Source organism: Amblyomma mixtum, chromosome 4, assembly GCF_055824585.1.
Source record: "Amblyomma mixtum isolate Tamu chromosome 4, ASM5582458v1, whole genome shotgun sequence".
In the NCBI taxonomy this organism is placed as follows: domain Eukaryota; kingdom Metazoa; phylum Arthropoda; class Arachnida; order Ixodida; family Ixodidae; genus Amblyomma; species Amblyomma mixtum.
This window is the reverse complement of record NC_143015.1, coordinates 85,569,575-85,590,630: the sequence shown is the minus strand read 5'-3', so window position 1 is coordinate 85,590,630 and position 21,056 is coordinate 85,569,575. Positions and strand designations below refer to the sequence as shown.

General features: G+C 48.0%; 1 protein-coding gene across 1 annotated transcript in view; it reads right to left on the bottom strand.

The window, feature by feature from the left end:
* The window catches only part of LOC149347285 (uncharacterized), a 72,365-nt gene that overhangs the window by 13,014 nt on the left and 38,295 nt on the right, over positions 1–21,056 (bottom strand). The window contains exons 6-8 of the mRNA XM_089586981.1: positions 9,972–10,140; positions 5,885–6,047; positions 112–282 (exon numbers count right to left, since the gene is read on the bottom strand). Coding sequence (XP_089443107.1) covers positions 112–282; positions 5,885–6,047; positions 9,972–10,140 — 503 coding nt within the window. The remainder of the gene's footprint in view (positions 1–111; positions 283–5,884; positions 6,048–9,971; positions 10,141–21,056) is intronic.

Genomic DNA, 21,056 nt, shown 5'->3' with positions numbered 1-21,056 from the left:
TTACCAATGAAAAGGAGAAAGTAAGAGTATTGTCATAACGCACAACACCAGATCATGCTCTTGTTTTGTTCAGTGATACATGGCCACTTTGTAGTGACGTCTATAGGTTACCTGGGCTAGTATGGCGGGCTGCGGGTGTCCTGCCATAGTGCCGAGAGTGCAGAGCCAGTCGTGCGAGCGGGCGTCGGTTACCATGACGGGCATGACTGAGTGGTACGGCTTCTTGCGAGGACCTACGCAGTTCGGATGCCCCGCCTCCAGGTTGAAACCGGTTCCCCTTGCCTAATGAAAAATGTTTTGTAAGAAAGGACGCACTTAAAAAATAAGAAGGTCCAGGCGTCTTGTGTTCAGCCGTTTAGCAATGAGGGAAGTGGTCATTTCGAAGAGCTCAAATGCGAAAGCATACCAGCTGTCGAAGACTTTTCACCTGTAACGCGACACTCCCGAAAGCAAGTCCTCGCCCTCGCGAAATCTTTGCCCGAATCAGAAGTTTTCTCACTCTGTCTTCATAAGCTACATGTGAATAAAAGTAGCAACGTTTACGATAAAGGCGGCGAGAACGTGCACGAGGCAGTCCGAAGGTGAAATCCGCAGCTTAGCAGGAGTTTTGATAACCATAAAGACGACAGTAGTAGCGGACCTGCTGCCAACACTCGCGTATGGAGCAATGACGAGAGATCAGCTCATGCGAAACGACTGTTTGGGGCCTGATAACAGTCATCGAGGGGAACGAGCAACCTCAGCGGTCGAGTAGCAATAATGAAGAGTGAAAGTTTCTTAAAAAATACAATCGCATTATTTCAACTGCATGCCCTATCAATGCCGATTTAATATTCCTAACAGAAACATGGGTTTCAGAGAGGTTAGGAAGCTCAGATATGTTTTTAATGTGCTTAACAATATTACATATGGCGCTGCGACGGTGACGATAGACACAGCAGGTGAGCTCTAATAGCTGTATTGCAAACCATGCCTTCATTACCGGTAAATCTTCCATTTTATTTAGAAGTGCTGTGGGTCTGCGCCTCTTTTCGGACGATAAGAGTTCTACTAGGCCTATGTTACTGGCTTCCAGATAACTACCAAAACTTTTCTCACAGTCTTCATGATGCTGTTAATGCCACTGTTTGCCGATTTTCATTTTGCGATGTAATTCTGCGGATAAAATTCAATTAGCCGTCTTTTCTTTACTCGTTGCGAAGCCTTCGTCGTCGCAGTGCCAGTAATTCCAAGATTTCTGCGGAGGTTTTTACCGGACTGTCCTCCTCACATTGGCAACCCACAGAACAGTGTGGCCGGTTAACGTACTGGACCAGATAATAATAATAACACGTCCACCACGTAGATACCCTATGTGTTCCCTTCCTGGAATAACACAGGACTCTATACTGCTCTCTGAGTGCCGATTCTTAATCCCGCTATTAATTTTATAAAAAATAATTATGGGGGGGATGGTTAAGCTCCATCTTGAGGGCGTGATTTGACTTCGTAATGGCTTAATGCAAATTTATTGGGAATTATTTATTCTGTACTTTACATACATAGGTTCCTGGGAGTCCTCATATCCCTCCTGACGCAGTGGTGCAGCGGTTAAGCGATGCGCCGAAGCCCTGCGATGGCAGGTGCGCCAGAGTTGGGGCTCGTATGACAAAGGTTGCTCTTTCCGTAATACCTCCCGCGACCAACCACTGATTTAGCTGCCAGCAGTTTACAATTTTGTCGCCATCAGGTTGGCAGGTTTTGACGACGCCAGACGATGAGGCGACCCAGATGGCCCACCCGAGGTTCATTCTCCTGGGATTTTCAGCCCACAATGCCGACAACGAAGACGCCGGATTTTTTTTGGGCCGGCGCCTTAACGCTACAGCGTTACTACGTGTAAGTTCGCCACCCCACCCGGGACAACTAAAATACTGTCTGTAAAAATCTGGCCCACAGTTTTTTGAGATATTGGTAGGGGTGTACCAGAAAACTGGAATGTACGGTATCTGACCTTACAGCCACATGCACTTGAAATGTGTGCCAAGTTATTTATACTACAAGAAGGTAAGCAAAAATTTGACAGACTTAGGCTATGCTCCATAAGTCGAGAAACTAAGCGACAGCACTCATGAATACTGGCAATATAGGCTAGTTGGTTCGATAAGAGAAGGGAAAAAAGCGCAAAGAACACGGACGACTGAATAAATGCGAAGACAAGGTAAGGGCTTGTGTTTGTATTTCCTCAGGTGTTCTTTTCACCTCTCTTTTGATGCCTTTCTCGACGGAACGGGCCCGGTATCCACGCACTTTGAGATTTGTACCGCGCTTTTCCTTATAACTATTTTTAGCCTCTGCATAGACGCCTACAAAACATTCTTGAGGCTTTTCGAAGCGTCTGGCAACGTCTTAATAGGGGCATCACACCCTATAACTGCTTACAAACACTACGTAGGCGCAGACATGACGTTCAAAAGAGTTTAAACAGTTTTGACTACGTTTTGCAGCCATTTGTAGAAGCTACTCGACAGTAGCCACGTACACACTATCGAACAGGTGATAAAGAAACGCGCAGGCTGCAACTGACCCCTAATAGAGCCTTCGCAAATTAGAAGAAACCATTTTGCACCGTTTAAACTTGAGCACTCATTCAGGTATTAACAAATCAGAGTGTAGACAATCAACATGCACATATACTGGAAGATATTTATAACAGCTGCATAGCCAGCGTAGCCCACCATAAAGTCAGGAATAAAATTTCTATAAGGAATGGCTTCAGGCCACGAAGACATGATCTCTCCAATGCTACTCAGCGCTTGTTTACAGGAGGTATTCAGAGACCCGAATAGGGAACAGTTCTGGATAGCAGTTAATAGAGAAATCCTTAGCAACATGCGATTCACTGATGACATTGTCTTGTTAATATTGCAAAGCATTTACAGTGACTTATACACGCAAAAGAGAATGATTGCTACAAAACTTAATATGCAGAAAACCAAAATATTTTTGCACACGTTCGTAAGAGGCCAGCACTTTATTATAGGCAGCGAGGCGTTCGATTGTGATTAGGGAATACATCCACTCAGGGCAGGTACTCACCGATTATTTGTACCACGAGAGTGAAATTACTAGAAGATTAAGAATGGGGTCAGACGCCATTGCCAGATGCTCTCAGATTAGGAATGGCTGTTTATCAGTATCCCTGAATAGAAAAGTATATAACAGCTGTATCTCACCGGTACACACCTATAGGGCAGAAACATGGAGGCTAAAAAAGAGGGTTCAGCTTAAGTTAAGGACAACGCAGTGAGCTATGGAAAAGAAAATGTGGGCGAAACGTTAGGAGACAGGAAGAGAGGAGAGTGAGTCAGGGAATAAATGCGATAATGGACTGATTGTAAAAGAACACAAGCCCATCAGGGGACGGCAAGAAGTTGGTTGGACTAAAGAGATTACGAAAAATGCCAGGATGTGGTTGCTGCAGCTGACGCAGCACCGGGTTAATTGGACAGATGTGGGAGAGTGGTTTTCCCTTGAATGAGCGTAGTCAGGTTGATGATGTCCTTTAGCACGCGTCTGTTTCCTAACTGACTCTGCTCTTTTCTCATCTCTTAGCGTGATGCGTATCCTTTTCCTTCCATAGCCCGATGCGTTGTCCTCTATTTAAGTTCGACTATTTTTGTTGGCATCCCCATTTCCGCCCCATACGAAAGTAGCGATAAGATACAGCCGTTATATACATTTCTCTTGAGGGATGCCGGTAAACTGTCATTCAAACTATAGAGTAGAGGCCAAATGTAATTATTTCTTTATTCACAATATTTGTACAGATCATTGGTCACTACGTGCCCCATCTAGATGTACTTACTTCCGTACCACTTCCGCGTTTCTCTCCCTATCGCAAACTGCTGCTTCCTTCCAGACCTTTTGAACAATATTTCACTTTTCTGCACTGTATTTCGGCCCATTTCTCCCGTTTACCTGCCTAGGCCACTAAGCACGGTTTAGAGACCATCCCCTGAGTTACTTAGTAAGGCAATGTTGTCAGTGAACTGCAAATAGCAGGTATCCTCTTTTACTTCTACTCTCCAAACCATCGCAATCTGTCTTTGAACGCCGCCGGTAAACATGCGACGAATTGTACTGCAAAGATCATGCCTCATTACCTGACACCCCTCCTGATTGGTATGTGGTTACTTTCTTATTTGGATGACTATAGCGGCTGCGTAACCGCTATAGTATCTTCCAGTACTTATACATTATAGAACATTATGGAACATTACGGTTCCATAGTACCTGCATGACTGCTGAGGGTTCATCTGAGTTGGACGCTTTTCGAAATCTATGAAGGCTATATATAAGTATCGGTTATATTCCCCGCAGTTCTCCGTCCCCTGTTTAATAGTATGCATACGTTGTATATGCCCTATTCTATACCAGGCTTCACAGAAGCCAGCCTGGTGCTTTGCTTGAATGAAGTTTTAGGTTCAAGTGATTATATTTACGACGTGCTTAGCAAATAAGCTTTACGCAATGGACAGTAAGCTGATCTGTGCGTAATTTGACAAGTACGTGAAGACCGCTTTGCTGTAGATTAAGATAATGCAGACTTCTTTACAATATTACGGTGCGCTCGAAGTCGTGAGGGTTCGCATATACACGGTGGCTAGGTTTTCTAGTCCAATCTCCCCAACGCCTCCTCCATGATAACGAATGCTATCAGTCGAAAGGTTCACATTGACGACTGGTATATGTAGCAGGCAAACCGGTTGACGCCACCAGTTTTGAGGCGACCAGCGTAACAATTTCAGCTCTGCCTCAGCACCGAAGCTTTCCTGTGGCTGTCGCTGGAAGCAAGTAGTTACCATTCCATAGGGCATCGAGACAATATCATGTGACGGCCCTCCATTTCAGGTATGTTCCTGCGCGTTGGCATCGTAGACTCTGTAACAATGACAACGCATACGCGCAGCCACCATTACAAAGAACTAGATTCAGAATACGGGTCTGAAAGATTCGAGGAAGAGGCGACGCGATGCACAGGCGCCAAGTTGACAGGATATGTCGATCAGTCGAGATGCTTGTCAGACTTGTCACAAGCGCTCTGCTCGTTGGCCACACTAGAAGCCTGCAGTCTATACGCCGCGGCATCATTAGAATCCTAGTCGCTCTTCGCTATCTCTCTCTCTCGTCCCCTCCACAGTCCCCTCCCCAGTTGGTTTATTGTGCGAGAATCCGGCTGGGGCAGCTGCGTTTCGATGTAGGCGAAGCGCGCAACGTACCCGTGTGCTGTGCGATGTCAGCTCACGTTAAGGATCCTCAAGGTGGCGAAATCATTTCGGAGCCCTCCACTTCGGCGCCTCTTTCTTCTTTTTTCCTTTCACTCCCACATTCCTCCCGTCCCTCACGACGTGATTAGGGATCCACGAAGAAGTGAGACAGTTACTGCATGTTTCATTTTCTGACAACCAGTAATGAATCGTTTTTCTTCTTCCGAAAAAATAACAAAGTGCTATGAATCTCTGCGCTTTCTTATCGGGACTAATTCGGTCTCTCGGCCACACCTAGCTCGAATAACCAGGCAATGAACGCGCATTTTATTGAAATAATTCGCTGAATTGGACCTCAACATTTTTCACTCGTGACGGTCATGCGTTTCCTCATTTAGTCAATCCTTATGGCTCCTACATCACATATATTAGTCCACGCAAATAGAGTAATTGTTAGTATTGCTCTCATTCCTGGTTTACGCAGTGCGAATGGCACATATCTTTGTGATTAGAAAAACAAATTAGGTCAAAGGCATTCTCTGGAGGTTTCGAGCCCGGACAAGGAATGGGCTGAGTTTTCTGTGACTTAGTACTGCCGTGTCTCACTGACTCGTATCTCTGCTCTTTGCTCTTACCTGCACAGCGAATCCATGATCCTCGACCACGGCACACCCAAAGTAGAGAGAAAGGCTCCCCATCATGGCGCACACGTTTCCACCTTCGTCAGCTGCAGCCGCAAAAGTGGTGCCCGACAGTCCGTAAGGTAGAGCCACTTCCGGATAGACACTTTCCACCCTCCTGCAAGAAAGAGGACAAAAAATCGCAGGACGGTTCGGAGTGTGTAGCGCGAAAGTTCGAGCGTTAGGTGTGGTGTGACAGCAAATATCATCATCATCATCATCATCAGCCTGACTAGGCCCACTGCAGGGCAAAGGCCTCTTCCATGTCTCTCCAATTAACCCTGTCCTTTGCCAGTTGCGGCCACCGTATCCCCGCAAACTTCTTAATCTCATCCACCCACCTAACTTTCTGCCGCCCCCTGCTACGCTTGCCCTGTCTTGGAATCCACTCCATTGCCCTTAACAACCACCGGTCCTAAACAATTCTCTTTTAATTCGGTTTTATTTTTTAGTCGAAAATAGCACAGAACTGCGGTATTACTCCTAAGTGAATTTCCATTTCGGCCATTTTGTAGGACATGAAAAACGTAATAACGGTCTCCCTTCTAGGGGCTGCTGCATTGGCCCTATATTTTTTTTTATCAAGTCTCGGTGACATGACACTCATTACGGGTCACTCTGTCTGTAACGTGCATAGCCAGCTAAGTGAAATTCACGAAGTAGATTAGCATTTTAATTTTTTACTGCGCTATTTGTATTACACACAAAAAAAGTGGCATTGCGCAAAGAAAGAGCACTTTCGATTATGTCAGGTGTTTCAGCGAAGGTTAACGTGCAATTTCAAAATAGGCACTTTCAGAAATGAAGGTGTCTCGTGCGCCAGATGAAGATCTGCATTGACCGACATAAGAAAACATATCAATGGACTGAACAAATTTCTGACAATTAGTTTTTAACTTTTACATGTAGACACTTGGTTGCTGTTTGATATTTGTAGCCGCTCGTTAGTAATGGTCATATCGGTGTTTATAATTTCGATACTGCGATTACCCTTGGCGCTGCTGCTCGACAAAATTTGACTGTATCGATTAGTAACATGCACTGAAGGGGTTCTTTTGCCTGCCTCGTTTTGAAAGATAGCTTACAGCGATGACAGTCCGCCTGTACATCTATTTAGGCAGGCTGGTTAGCGCCTATAAACCTCAATTGAACCCTCGTGTGAGTACGGTAAGAGGGAGGAACAACCTTTGCAAGCTAACGTTTTCGAAACAGTGTCTGTCCCCGAAAGGGCGCGGCGAGATTTCCGGAGCCGATTCAAAGCGCACACTCCTGAGAAGCCGGGCGACGATCCGGGGGGCCCTCGTACCCATCCTTGTCAAGTGATGGGTTTTGAACCAACGATCTCCCGCTGCCGACGCGACGGGTGTACCAAACCACATAGGCCACCCGTCGCCTTGCGCCCTTTTCCCTGTCCCATTGATTGTAAAACATTTTATTCGCCGGAAAGAGCTTGGCAAGAGGTCACGTTAAGTGGTCGAGAGTACATAGCCCTCGACGACTTTGTCAGCCCACTCCACCGCCAAAACTTGCGTTCTGGGGTCAGAGCTAGCCAGCACGGTCTCCCACCGCTCGAGAGAAGGAGCTGTAACTAGATCACCCGGAGGTGGCTCTATTTTGCAGTCAAACAGGATGTGATCGTAGGTAGCACGTTGGCCACAGTGTTTGCAGTTTGGGTTGTAAAGATCTGGATAAATGTGCGCGAGGAGTGATGGGGTGCGTACCGATCTCGTCTGTAGACGACGCCAAGTAAACTCTTGTTCTTTCGTAAGTCTTTTGTCTGGAGGGGGAAAATTCTCCTCTCTAGTTTAAAATGATTGGTGAGATCATGATATGTGATCATGGAATCCTTCGTGAAATTCAGGGAGCCAGACTCATCCACTGCCCGGACGACGAAACCTCGGGTTTTATTGTCACACCTTTAGCCTAAAAGTGGAGAGCATAATTTCGCGCCCTCCCCTTTCCTGCCTGCCAAGTGAGGCAGGTGGCGCTGCGAAAGCAGACGACGACGGCGTGAAAACTGAGGAACTCGCTAATAAGAGCTAACGCTCGGAAACCTGAATGACGGTTTCTAGGCCTGTGTAATGTGTAATTCAGCGGAAGTTATTTCCGTTGCTCATTGCATTGGTCCCATCGCTAGAAGTATCGCAATACGCTTCCTACTGGAGCCTAAATTTTGCGTCTGTTTTCCATGAGCTGGTCGTCGCTCTATTCGCCAAACGCGATCACGTGGTTCCAAAATATTCAAGCATTGCAGAAAAGCCACCACTTCTACAGTGTTTGCATCCGACAGCTGCTGGAAGTCCATTGGTCCGCCTACTTTTCTCGTGCTTAGCGGTCTTTCACTTTGTACCAGTGCATGTGTTCGGCGAAATGTTATTGTTTTATGAGAGCCGTAATATTTTATATCAAGCTTTCTGCAATTGCGCAAAAGAAAGCGCTTTCGATCTGTGGCTTTTACAACCAATCGATCCACCACTCCACGTAGCAAGTATTTTATTTATAACTGATTTAAACACTATCGAGGAACTTAAGTCTGCTTACATGCTATGACTGAAGTATTGTGCACTGCTGCTGTTTCTGTTGGTGCCTTTGTGGTTTGTTTAGTTTATTCGGGTTTAACGTCCCAAAGCGACTAAGGCTATGAGGGACGTCTTAGTGAAGGGCTCCGGAAATTTCAACCACCTGGTGTTCTTTAACGCGCACTGACATCGCACATTATACACAGGCCTCTAAAATTTCGCCTTCATCTAAATTCAAACGCCGCGGCCGGGATCGAACCCGCATCTTTCATCCCAGCAGCCGAGTGCCGTAAACACTGAGCCGCCGCAGCGGGACCTTTGCGGTTAGCGCGTTCGTGTAACTTAGTTCGCGTTGGTCACCAAACAGCGCACTGTTCGGAGCTGAAATTTCGTCTGGCCCGGCTCAGCAAGGAGATGGAAGAATACGCGCCGCGAATACTGAGCAGATAGCATTGGCATCAAACTTTTGACAGGCTGAACAGGCAATTAGGCAACAAAAAGCACCTGACATCTACTGAAACATCTCCGTGACCCAGGGGTGACCAGATTGGGAACACAAAAGAACCTACAGAGTGCTATACATGATTTCCAGGGTGACGACGACGAGCTGCTAAGGGCATTAACAAAAACATATATCAGCACCACCGGGGACCCCCCTCTCAGAGATGCATATCTAGGGAAGACAAACGACTCTCTGGATAGAGATATCACGGAAGCAGAGGTTAACGCAGTTCTGATAGCATCAAGAGTACCGCCGCAGCAGGTGACGTGGCATTACCCCGTCATATATGGGAGATGAACGCAGGGCGTGAAAGACCGATATTTCTAGATATGTGATGTAGAGTTAAGAGGGGTTTACTTATGTACTTTTATTGCAGTTAGGCACTATTTGTAGTGAGTAACTAGAACTTAAGTCTAACTTTTCCATACAAAGTTCCACTGATGTAACTGAAACCGACGTTCCAGATACTTAAAGTTGTCAGTGAAACACAAGGCTCCACATACGTGCAACCGGAACACAAGTTCCACATAAAGACTGTTCGCCAGTCCGCACCTAATTGACAGCTTCTGTGCCCGGCGCCGCTGCAAGACAGTGATGCCAAATTCGCTACTTGTTTACCTCCTCACAGTGCGTGTTTAACCTTCTCACAGTGTGGCCACTGATGCTAGGTCATGCTCAGGCGGCATTTCACTGCATAAAAAGATCCCTTTCCACGAAGCGCACATATCCGCAAATGACATTGCTTGGTCCTAGATGTTCTGAGCAGTGTGAGGGTTAAAATATGATGCTGTTTTATGACACGCAGATGTAGTGTTTACATGACCGTCGTCTGCTCCCAAATGTATACACTGTTATCTCTGAATAATGGAATGTAGGCTAGAGTGCTACCCCTCTCTGAGGCGATAGAAGGCTTGAGTCATGGTGCGGGGCTTCCCTAGGATTGGACCAGCGGAGCCTCCCGCCTGTTTTTTTTTTCACACTCCGCCGCAAACCTCGTTTCAAGAAACCTGGACTGGCATACCTGTCAAGTTTCACCTGCTCCCTTAGCTTGCCCGCGCGTTCCTTGGACAGCAGCTCTTTCACCGATCCCCCGGAGGCGGCGTCAGCCACGTGCCGTAGTCCGTCGGCGAAGGCATGGCGGAGCGCTTCGATCAGCACGTGCTCGTAGTCACCAGGAACGTGCTGGAGGCCTGCAAAACAGTCCGCCGAGGTGCACTAGCCGTTTCTACGTGTCACTGTCAAGTAATGAATCTAACATCATCTTGTCATAGAGGTTCGCAAAATTACCTAGATAATAAAGAGGTGAGTTGAAATATGGGTTAGTTGGTACATACTTATGAAAAAACCAGCCAACAAGACGGGGACAAAGGAGAGACGAGGCACACACAACGACTGGTCAAAGGAGAGACGAGGCACGCACAACGAGTGGTCCAGTCGTTCTGTGTGCCTCGTCTTTCTTTGTTCCCAACTTCTTGGCTGGCTTTTTCATAAATAAAGAGGTGCCATAGTCTATGTGCGTTTCTTAAGAGCAGTTCATCCACTGCTGCATTGCCGGGGGTGAACAATACATATTTGGCTTGACTAGCGGTGGGCCGAAAACGGGGATTCGTCCGCGGAATCATGGCATGCGTCGCGGTGTTATCCACTCTGTTCATATTCGATTTATTTTTGCTGTATTCATGGCTTCTTTTATAGGTTTGACGGAAGTGAACATCTTGCATTCGGCTCGTATGGAGAGGAGTAAAGCACTTCTTTGACGTTTGCTTCGAGTGAAACGAGTGAATTCACGTTTTTCGCCAAACACTAGCCAAGCCAGATACAATTTGTTCACTTCCCGGCATTCCCTGAGTGGGTTCAGTGCCGGATGATCATTTTTCTTTCTTGGTGTGTTTCAGACACTCTGTGGTCCTGGTGAACGGCATTGTTTATGGGTCCCAATCGCCTGGCGTCAAACTTCGCGACCATTGAGGTAACTGTGTTTAAGAGCAAGAAAGGGACATGAAGAAAGGTGCGGTAATACGTACAGCTTTTGTCAGAAGGTCAGCACCTGCCGGCATTGGTTCTAAAAATGAATGAACGAAGAACGTAGCGTTTAAGGGAAGAATGTTGCGAGTGCAGTTCCGGATTATGCTCTTGAAAACCGGCCCCTCAATATACTGTTTAATTTGGTTCTCAACCCTGCCTTTATTCGATGGCCTAAGAGCCCCATTGTGAGGAGGAGGTGTCGGGGCCACACATTTGCCAAATGGCGTGGTTGGTAAGCCTCCTCTGACAAGCCTCCTGTGACCTGCGACTATCGCCACCTTCTACGGTTCGCACGTGGAGAGGAAAAGCCCCTCTCCTGTTTTATGGGAGAGGTGGTAGACACCGGAGGTGGCTGCCACGGGAAGAACCCTAGCACCTGCCAATGTCAGTACGCAGAACATGCATCTGCGACCTTCGACTGCCACGGTTCACAGGAGGCAAAGTGAAGAGCGGGAAATCTCTCTCTCCACTTGTGCGGTATTTGTGGCCGCGCATAGCAGCTCACAACGAGGTACTTATGCTGTGAGATTGTCAAAGCTAATGGTAATTTGTTGTACTCCACATTTTTCGACTTCTTTTGCGTTCGACAGCGTTCGTAATCTTTTGAAATTAAGGCGAAAACTTGTCTTCACCTCTCCGAAAACTGGACTTCCACAGATGTTAAAAGAACCTCACTACATGGTTTGGGTCAAGTAACGGGCCCTTGGAAATCTTTTATTTTTACAAAGAGTGTATCACTTTGAGTTCAGTTTAAAGAGACGCTGAAGAAAGCTTCACTAGAATTTGGTTCTGAATAAATATATATTGTTGGGATCTTTGATGACGTGCTAGATATTTTTAAGTGCGCAAGCACTTCTAGATGCACACCTCGAGTTTCAGCGGTGGGTGTGCGTCAAGCATCTGAGTAGAATGTGTAACTGGCCCACTTGGTCAGTGGGCACCTTAGTCGTGCTGTTCGTAAGCAATGGCTTTCACCTGCAAACTGGGGCAGTTGTGCTCGTGTCCGTTCCTGATATTCAGTGGAAGCTTTAGACTCCGTTGATTTTACTAAAGGAAACGCACGTAACTGGCTCGCTGGGTCAGTGGACACCTCAATCGCGCTTTGACGTACGTGACGGTACCATCGACCTGCAAAAACCTTGCCTCCACTGAATATTTCGTGCTTAGCAATACCAAACCACCAGCCATTTTTTTGGCAGTAAACATGCCTAACTTTTCTGGTCACCAGCAGCTAGATTAATCTGTTCACCACCTAGAGCGAACAACTCGTAACCAAACGGGACAACTTTGATCTCCTATTTTTGAGAACACCAGAGAGTTCCGAGAGTTCTGTGCGAGCATGCTTACTATAGCGGACGGCCCTTCCTCCTCGCTGAAAAGTATTGAACTATAATATTCTTCCTGCGCTCACAGTAGCAATATCCGATGACCATAGAAAACCGAAGGGATGTGCCGTGCATCCGAAATTCTCGCGGTGATTTTTAGCGTTTAGGGCCAAGCGGCACCTGGCGGAAGCAACACCAATTAGATTTCCTAAGCTTGACGAGCATTTATTGCAGAGGATCTTGGAGTTAAAAATCAAACTTGTTTTCCTCTTTATCTAGATTTGAATTTGATATGATCAGCACGAAAAGTGCTCTTTGGTTTCATGTGGATATCAGTGATGCGTACCCTATGGAGTCTTGCCAAAAAAAAAAGATCCGTTAGCATAACCGCACTTTCCTCCTGAAAACCGCCACTGGCGGCGATGTCTGTTCATTTTCAGGCATTTTATAGCCTCATAAAGCCTCTGTTTACAGTGCAGGTAGCATATTTGTGAACATATTGAGACAATCATTTTAATAGCCAGACTCTCTTATGTGCTGGGTTTGCCCGTTCCGCCAGTGAAGAGGGAAAGGAAGTAAAAGAGGAGGGTGAAATGAAGAAAGAAAAACCTGAGGGCCTACTTAACCACATTATTAAAGAACAAAATGCGATAGTACTTAGTTTCCCTCATATGGTGTCTTAAAAAGGTGTCTAATGTTCTGGAGATTTTCGAGCAAAAACCCGTTTGAACCAGTTGCACTGCCTTTATGTGGTATGAATGACTCATCACCTACTGGAATATTGCCAGTGGGCGTGTGGACAGCATCGTGGCACGGTTGCTTGAGAGCATGCGTTTGTTCATGCAGATAGCGGGATATCTTCAGATCTACGTGGCATCTACCGCTCCAACAGACACCGCTTGGATTGCACCTGCACCTTATTGCTGTTATGCTGACCTGGCTTCATATGACCCGTCTTGGCAACTCTCTTGGACCGTGGCTCCTTCGCAGAAGTTCAGCTCATCGCCTACGACATCACCATTTCCTCTGGATATAAACGAACGCCAGAGGCCCGCGCCTCCAGTGGGCGTGTGGACAGCATCGTGGCACGGTTGCTTGACAGCATGCGTTTGTTCATGCACGTTAGTATTGACCTTCCTATGTTTGCAAAGAAATCTAGCAATGTTTCCCTTTTGCTGTTCCCACGCCCTCAAGTGCTATTAGGTTTGCTTGTGCAGTCATTTGATGTGTGTGCTCAGCTGGTTCTGCAGTCGGGTGATGTCGAACTTAACCCTGGCCCTGGTACGCGTTCTAAGAACAGTGAAACGGATGAGTCTGTACAGGAAAAACTTAATGACCTGCTAACTTTATAACAGAACGTTAACTCACGCACTGCTAGAATGGAAACCGAACAGTCACGCCTAATTGCTTCCATATCTGAAATAAAAGAAAATCAGGAATCTATGAAACAGAATATCTCCAATATCGATGCGAGGCTGTCGGCAGTTGAACTTCAAGCTTCTGCTTCTGACGAGGCTCAACAAGAGCTGCTGGCCTTGCGCGAACTCGCTGATAACCTGATTAGCGAGAATGCCAAATTGCGGCTTAGTCAGTCACAGCTTGAAGACAGGCAGGGGAGAGACAATCTATTGTTTTTTGGCTTACGTGACAGTCCAACGGAAACATGGGAAGGAACGGAAGACAAGCTTTTGGACGTTATCTCTAACTGCTTCAGTACGGCGCTTACGAAGGATGCGTTTGAACGTACCCATAGGATTGGTACATTTTCGGATGATAAATGTCGCCCGGTTATCGTGAAGTTCTGCTCCTTTAAAACAAAGCAACAAATTCTATCCCAGTCAGCCAAACTTAAAGGTGAAGGTATCACCGTAAGTGAAGATTACTCGTTGGAAACGCGTCAGGCTAGAAAAAAGCTGCTTCAGTTCGCTAAGGGTCAGGACTCATTTTACATGCTTAGGTACAACAAACTGTACATTAAGAACAAATTCTACAGTTATAACCCTGCTCGCAACTGCATTTTCATGGAGGCTAATCTTCGGGCATCAGCAACTTTTCTTGATAGTAACTCAAGTCACGGTTTCGCTGCTTCGGCACATGCTGAGCAGACTGATCGATTGTCTACTTCGCCAGTCCACAATCAGCAGTCAAATCACGGTGCCTCTGGCTCGACAAACATGCTGTACGGCTGCGCGAGGGGCAGTGGGCCTGTGTCGGATACTGGCAACTCGCTTCCTTTTCTTTTTTCGAACATACGAAGCTTACTACCCAAGCGCGATGAACTTAATGCTATCATTGATTCGTGTAATGCTGATGTTGTCTTACTAACCGAAACATGGCTGTCTTCAAAGATAGCGGACATTGAACTATTTCACTGTAAAAAATGCTATAACGTGTTTAGATCTGACAGAAGTGAGCGATCTGGAGGAGGTGTTTTAATAGCTGTCGCGGATAACTTAGTAGCATCGCCTATTATAATTCCAACTAGCCTGGACCTGGTTTGGGTGGAACTTAGTGTACGTTTTAAGAGAATGATTTTGGGTATATGTTACCGTCCCCAACCTCGAGCCCAACATTCGTTGATGAATTGCATAATGTCCTTAACGTGATCACTGTACGATTTCCGAGTACACCTATTGTCTTAGCTGGCGACTCTAACTACCCTAGTATCGTGTGGACTAATACGTCACCTTATCTCAGCTCTTTTTCTACGGAGTGTAAAGTTTTTGTCAACTCGTATGGATTTCAACCTTTCGCAGTTAGTCTCTAAACCTACTCGAACTACTTTATCCTCATCGAATGTTCTAGATCTTGTTCTAACTAACGTGCCTGATCTTATCCCTTCGATTTTTTACCTACCTGGTCTCAGTGATTATTCTTTGCTGCATTTTGATGTACAAATTCCTGTGTGCGAGTTAGTCAGACTAAACACATTAGAGATTATAAGCGGGCTGACTTTAACGCTGTTAACTGCGAACTAGATCGTTTCTTGAAAAATTACTTAACAGGCTTTTCACAGCGTTCTCTTTACACTAACTGGGATTTGTTCAAGGATATCGTTGAACATCTCATTAACACTTTTGTGCCATTAAGATCTTTGAAGTGCGACCGGGAATCACCATGGTTTAATAATGTTTTAAAAAGGGTCCATCAACTGCTAATAACGCTGTCCTTCTTTCCGCGGGTGTGCGTTCCGGCCGCCGGCTTGCGTCGGTGGCCGGTGTTCGACCTTTGAACGTGCGCTTTTGTTAAGGTGTCCTTCGGCTGGCGGGCGCCTCAATATGGTGAGCCAGCCACCTACAAAGGCTCTTTCTTGCCTTTGATGTTGTCGTCCCTGAGGGGGCTAGTCCGGAGGATGTCGTCGATGCGACAGCCTCCGTTGTTGGATTGGAAGAAGTGTACTGCGTCCAGCACTTCGGTGGACGCAACTACCAAATCACTGTGAAAAGTGAAGCCGCCATGGCTAAAATCGTTCAAGCTTCCTGCCTCATCATCGGCAAGGAACGCGTCGCCATCGTTCCCCTGAGCCCGCAGGTGACCCAGGTGACTGTCCTCTTTCTGCCCGCCCGTGTACCTAGTGACGCCCTTGCCAAGGCTCTCTCCCCTTATGGCAAGGTGCTGCACATAAGTCGCGGCGTCATGGGGTCGCGTCCCACTGTCACCACCGGGACCCGCTATGTGCGGATTGAGATGAAGCCGGAGTCACCCGTACTAAACTACATCAAGGTCGCGGGCCACCGCGTGACGTGTGACTACAAGGGAATGCAGCGCGTTTGCCGGCGTTGTGGGTCCACTGCGCACTTCAGGGCACAGTGCACGGCTACTTTGTGCGCCCGCTGTGGGGTCTTTGGGCACCAAGGCCAAGGTTGCGTGCTCCCATGTCGCCGTTGTGGCGATCCACACGCTACCGTGGCGTGCGCCATCAAGCCCTCGTACTCGGAGGCTGCGGCCCGCCCTGCGCCCCCGCAGGCCGCTCAGGGAGCCGCTGAAACCATCAAGAAGCCCGGCGCATCCAACACCGACGCCGTTACGGTTGCTTCCGCTGCGTCCCAGCCTCACTGCGTTGAAGAACCGGAGTCTGCTCTTGATGCGTCCAATACTGCACCAAGTGAGCAGACAGTAAATGTGCGTGCTGCGTCAGCCTCCGTCTCTCCGTGCGTCCCTGATGCCACGGGGGTCGAGCCTACTGTGGCCCTGGAAAACCCTGATGCTGAGAACGTGCGCCTCTCGGAGCCCGTGCTACAGCCCGCGGCCAGCGTTGCGGATTTGAGCAGGGACGCCGACATAGCTGAGGTTGACGGTGACGACAGCAGCTTGCCATCCTCAGCCTCTTCAGTCAACCTCGTCATTGACGAGACTGTCATCACGCCTGAGGAGGACCCGACGCCGCCGTCGTTGTCGTCGACATCGCTTGGAGAGGAGCCAAGATCATCTCCAGACGCTGACCCTGTGCAATCGCCGTCCTCTTCGACATCGAGGACCAGCGCCAGCACTTCCAGCGCACAGTCGTCCGATGTTGAGATGGTCGCTTTGAGTTCAAGCTTAAAGCGTCCACATGCTTCAACTACGGACTCGGACAATTCTGCCGGTCGGCCAAGGAGGCCTCGTGCCTCCTCTGGTCCGACCCTCCGCAAAAAGTGAGGTGGTTTAGCGCCGTTCGCGGCGCGCTTTGTATTGCCTAAACATCAGGACTGTTCAGGTTTCATTTTTCATTTCCAAAATGACTCATCTTAAAATTATTACTCTTAACGTACAGGGGTTCCGCAGTGTTTTCAAGCAGGCAGCGGTGGTCGCATTCGCTCGTTCCTCGGGTTGCGATATTGTCTGCCTGCAGGAAACCAATTTTTTTCGCCTCAGTGACGTGTTGAAATTCAAGCGTAGGTTTGGCGTCGATGCCTTCTTTTCGTACGCCAGCACGCGTTCTAGCGGCGTTGGCGTTCTCGTTTTGAACCGCTCACTCTTGCGAGATCATCACGTTATCTACGATGCGCTTGGACGCGTGCTGGCGTTCGACTGCACGTTTAACGCACTTCAGCTGAGAATTCTTTGCATTTATGCGCCTGCTCATTCTAATTTGGTAAACGCATTCTTTAAAGATTTAGATGTGTATTTTCTTGGAGGGCGTAATGTTGTGATGTTGGGTGATTTCAACTGCGTGCTCGATACGGTCGCCGATGTGTAAGGCCCTGGTAGGGGTAGGCCAGGCTGGAATGCGCGCGAGTTGCGCCGCCTAGTTAGCCATTTTATGCTCACGGACGCTTATGAGCTCCTCTATGGCAACGTCTTTGTGTGGACTTGGCGTCGCGGGTTATCGGCGAGTCGGCTAGACAGGGCGTATGTTCCGACGAGCCTTTCGCGGACAGTGAGTGCAGCCAATGTAATGATGCTACCATCCTCGCCGGTGCACATATCAGACAACCGCCCTTTTCTTCTATCGCTCGCGGTTCCGGCGGCTGCAGGATCTCCTCAGAGACCATGACGGTTGGATGGACGCATCCTTCACGACGCCAGCACTAAAGAAGGGCTCACGCGCGTCTTGCGTTTTTCGGTTGTTGGGGCCGTGCCTGGTGACTGGGACCGTCTGAAGGAGCAGTGGCGTCACCATTGCGCCGCATCTGGTCGAGCCCTTAGGGCTCGCGTGTCAGATGAGGTGCGCGTGGTGACGGCGAAGTTGCGTATTGCTCAACGCACCCCGTCGCCTTCGTCGCTTATGTGCGCATGGAAAGAGGAGCTTTCGGAGCGCCTACAGCGCCTTTTACGTGCCTCCTCTTTGACAGCTTCTGCATGGCGTTGTCGACGCAGTCCAACTGCTCATCCCGAGGTACTTCGCTTTGCGCGTCAAGAGCTGTTGACCCCTCAAGGTGCCCCTGCCTTTACATCTACCGCAGCGGCTATGTCCCAACCAGGTGGCAGGAATTTCAGTGCATTTTATAACCATTTCAGGAGTATTGCTCAGTCGCTCCTTCTACTTGATCGCAATGTAGTTTCCGCAAACCCATTTTTAGCAGGCTTGCCTCAGGTTTCCACTGAACTCCATGACGGCCTTATCGCTCTGCCAACAACAAGGGAAATCAAGGAGGCGTTGGACTCCATGAAACGAGGCTCAGCACCTGGACCAGACGGCCTTCCTGTGGAGTTCTATTTACAATTCTGGGATATTGTAGGCCCCATTTTCTCGGAAGTGCTAAAATTATGCTTCACTCAGCAAGTCTTCCCTGAATCATTCAAAAGAGGCCGCATTGTCCTAATTCCTAAAAAGTCTCCTTTCTCGACATGTCCGCCAGATTGGCGCCCTATCACACTACTAAATTCAGATTACAAAGTACTAGCAAAATTACTCGTTCGTCGTCTGCGGTCTCTCCTCCCGTTGCTTATTTCCTGCCACCAGGTTTGCTCCATCCCAGGCCGTGAAATACAGTTTATCTTCTGTAACGCGAGACATCCTAACGTATACTTTACGGCGGCGCGCACAGGGTCTTCTTGTTTCCCTTGATCAAGAGAAGGCGTTCGACTTTTTAGAGCACGAGTATATTTACGGGACGCTGGATGCTTTCGGTTTCCCAGCTTCTTTCGTGCTTCTCATTAAAGAGATGTACAGAGATATTTCAAGCACTCTGTTCCTCGATGGCCGGGAAAGTACCGCGTTTGATCTTCGCCGTGGCGTCCGTCAAGGTTGTCCGCTCTCCCCCCTTTTGTTTGTCTTAGCATTAGAGCCTTTCCTCTTGGCAGTGAATCGCCACTCCCTTATTAGAGGTCTGGCTTTGCCAGGGAGCGAAGCGGTACGCGTCACTGCTTATGCAGATGACATCACTCTGTACTTAGCTGATGAACGAAGCCTGCTTGAAACTCTAAATGTGTTTCGTGAGTACGCCTCCTTGTCTGGAGCTGCTCTTAATTACTCGAAGAGTCGTTACTGTTTTGTGGGGTCTACCCAGACTCGTATTTCATCTGCAATACATTTGCAGTGGTGCGCGCAGATGCGCATTTTAGGTGTGGCCTACGACTGTGCTGGAATATGGGATGGTGTATAGTCTTCGGTCGTCAACGACATTACAGCTCGTGTGCGAAGGGCGCAGACATTCGACCTGCCTCTGCTTGAGAGGCGCTACCTGGTTCAGTCAGTCATTCTCGGTGCCTTCTGGTACCTTTGCTATACTGTCAAACCACCCCTCCGTGTCATAAGGCGGGTGCAGACTACAGTTTTTTTTTTTTTGGTCAGGCGGTACCGAGCTTGTGGCTCGTGCTGTTCTTGGACAACCACGGGAGAGAGGAGGTTTTGCCTTTCCAAATTTGTCTGTTACGTCCTCGCTGTTAGCTTTAAAGGGTATTTTGCGTATCCTGCTAGGAAACGCGTCTCCGGCGCGAACCCTGACTCGGTACTTTTTGGGCCCTTCTTTGCGCTTTTTGGATCCCGCGGCCCCTGTTAATCATGTACCTCAGTCAGAGCAACCTTCCGCTTTCTATGCCTCGTCAGTGGCCTTTTGCAGGCATGTAACAGCAGTAGCACCTGATGTCAACATCGTCGCAGACCGTGTGGTGGACATTATGGGCTCGCTATTGTTGCCTGTTGTGCCGGCGGCTCGCCGCTCACTTATGCGCCGCGTTCAGTGGGCGCGCTTAGCGTCGACACCTCTCCCAGACCATCTACGCGACTTTGTCTGGAAACTTGGCTGGGCAGTGCTCCCTACTTGTGATCGGTTAGAGCGATGGGGTCTTTTACGCTCTAGTACCTGTCCGAATTGCCCGCTCCCGGAATCTAATCGCCACGCTACAGTCACTTGCGTGGTAGCGCGTGTCTTTTGGCGCGCGGTTCATGCGTGATTCCGTGGGCAGGGCATTTCGTACTTCGTCTCCCGCGGCCGATTCCCCAGCGGCCGTTTTGCTCGCCTGTTAATTGTTGCGGGTCTTTTTAGTTTATGGCGCAGTCGATGCGCCGCGGTCGCTGGTGGCTTTCGACGCCGCGCTGTGTGGCCGATTCTCGGCTGTCTCCGACGGAAGCTCATCAGTTTTTTGTCCGAGGAACTCTTTTTCTTGGGTGAGGAAGAGTTCCTCCGGCAATGGTCATGCCCATTCATTTCTGTGAATAATAGTCTTCGTGTCCTGGTTTTTAGGCCAAACTGTCGCTAAGGTGTCCTTTTAAATATTTCAATGTCAAATTATTGCCTTTTCACCCTTGTGTCAATAGGTATTCTATCCTGTTTTACATCGCCCACGAGCAATTCTTAATAGTTAGAGATGTTTATGGTAGCTGTTTAGTTGGCTCGCCTTACATGCTTATTGTCATGTGTTCTTGAAAATGTCACTGTACCTGGTAACCTTGGCATGTGTACATATGTAAATAAAATTTTTTCTAAACTCATGTTTTAAAAAGACTCTCCAATAAAAAGAAGCGCTTGTTCCGCTCTGCTAAGTTGTTGAATTCTAAACAACGATGGGAGGTCTACTTTTCCGCAATTGCAGAGTACAAAGCTGGGCTAAAAAACGCAAAGGACACATTTTTAACCACACACTGCCTGCTATGCTGGTCAATAATCCTAAACAATTTTGGAATGTAGTTAACAAGAAGGACCCTTCCACAATTCTACTTACTTCTTCTGATGGTGTTGCCTTTCCTCCATACGAATGTGCTTCCGTTCTAAACAATATATTTGCTGCGGCATTTTCTAGCAATGTTTCGCTTGTTCATCGCGTGTGCCCTGTTTTTGATGCTCTTCCTATGGATCCAGTTATATTCGACACGTCAGGCATCCAGTGCATCA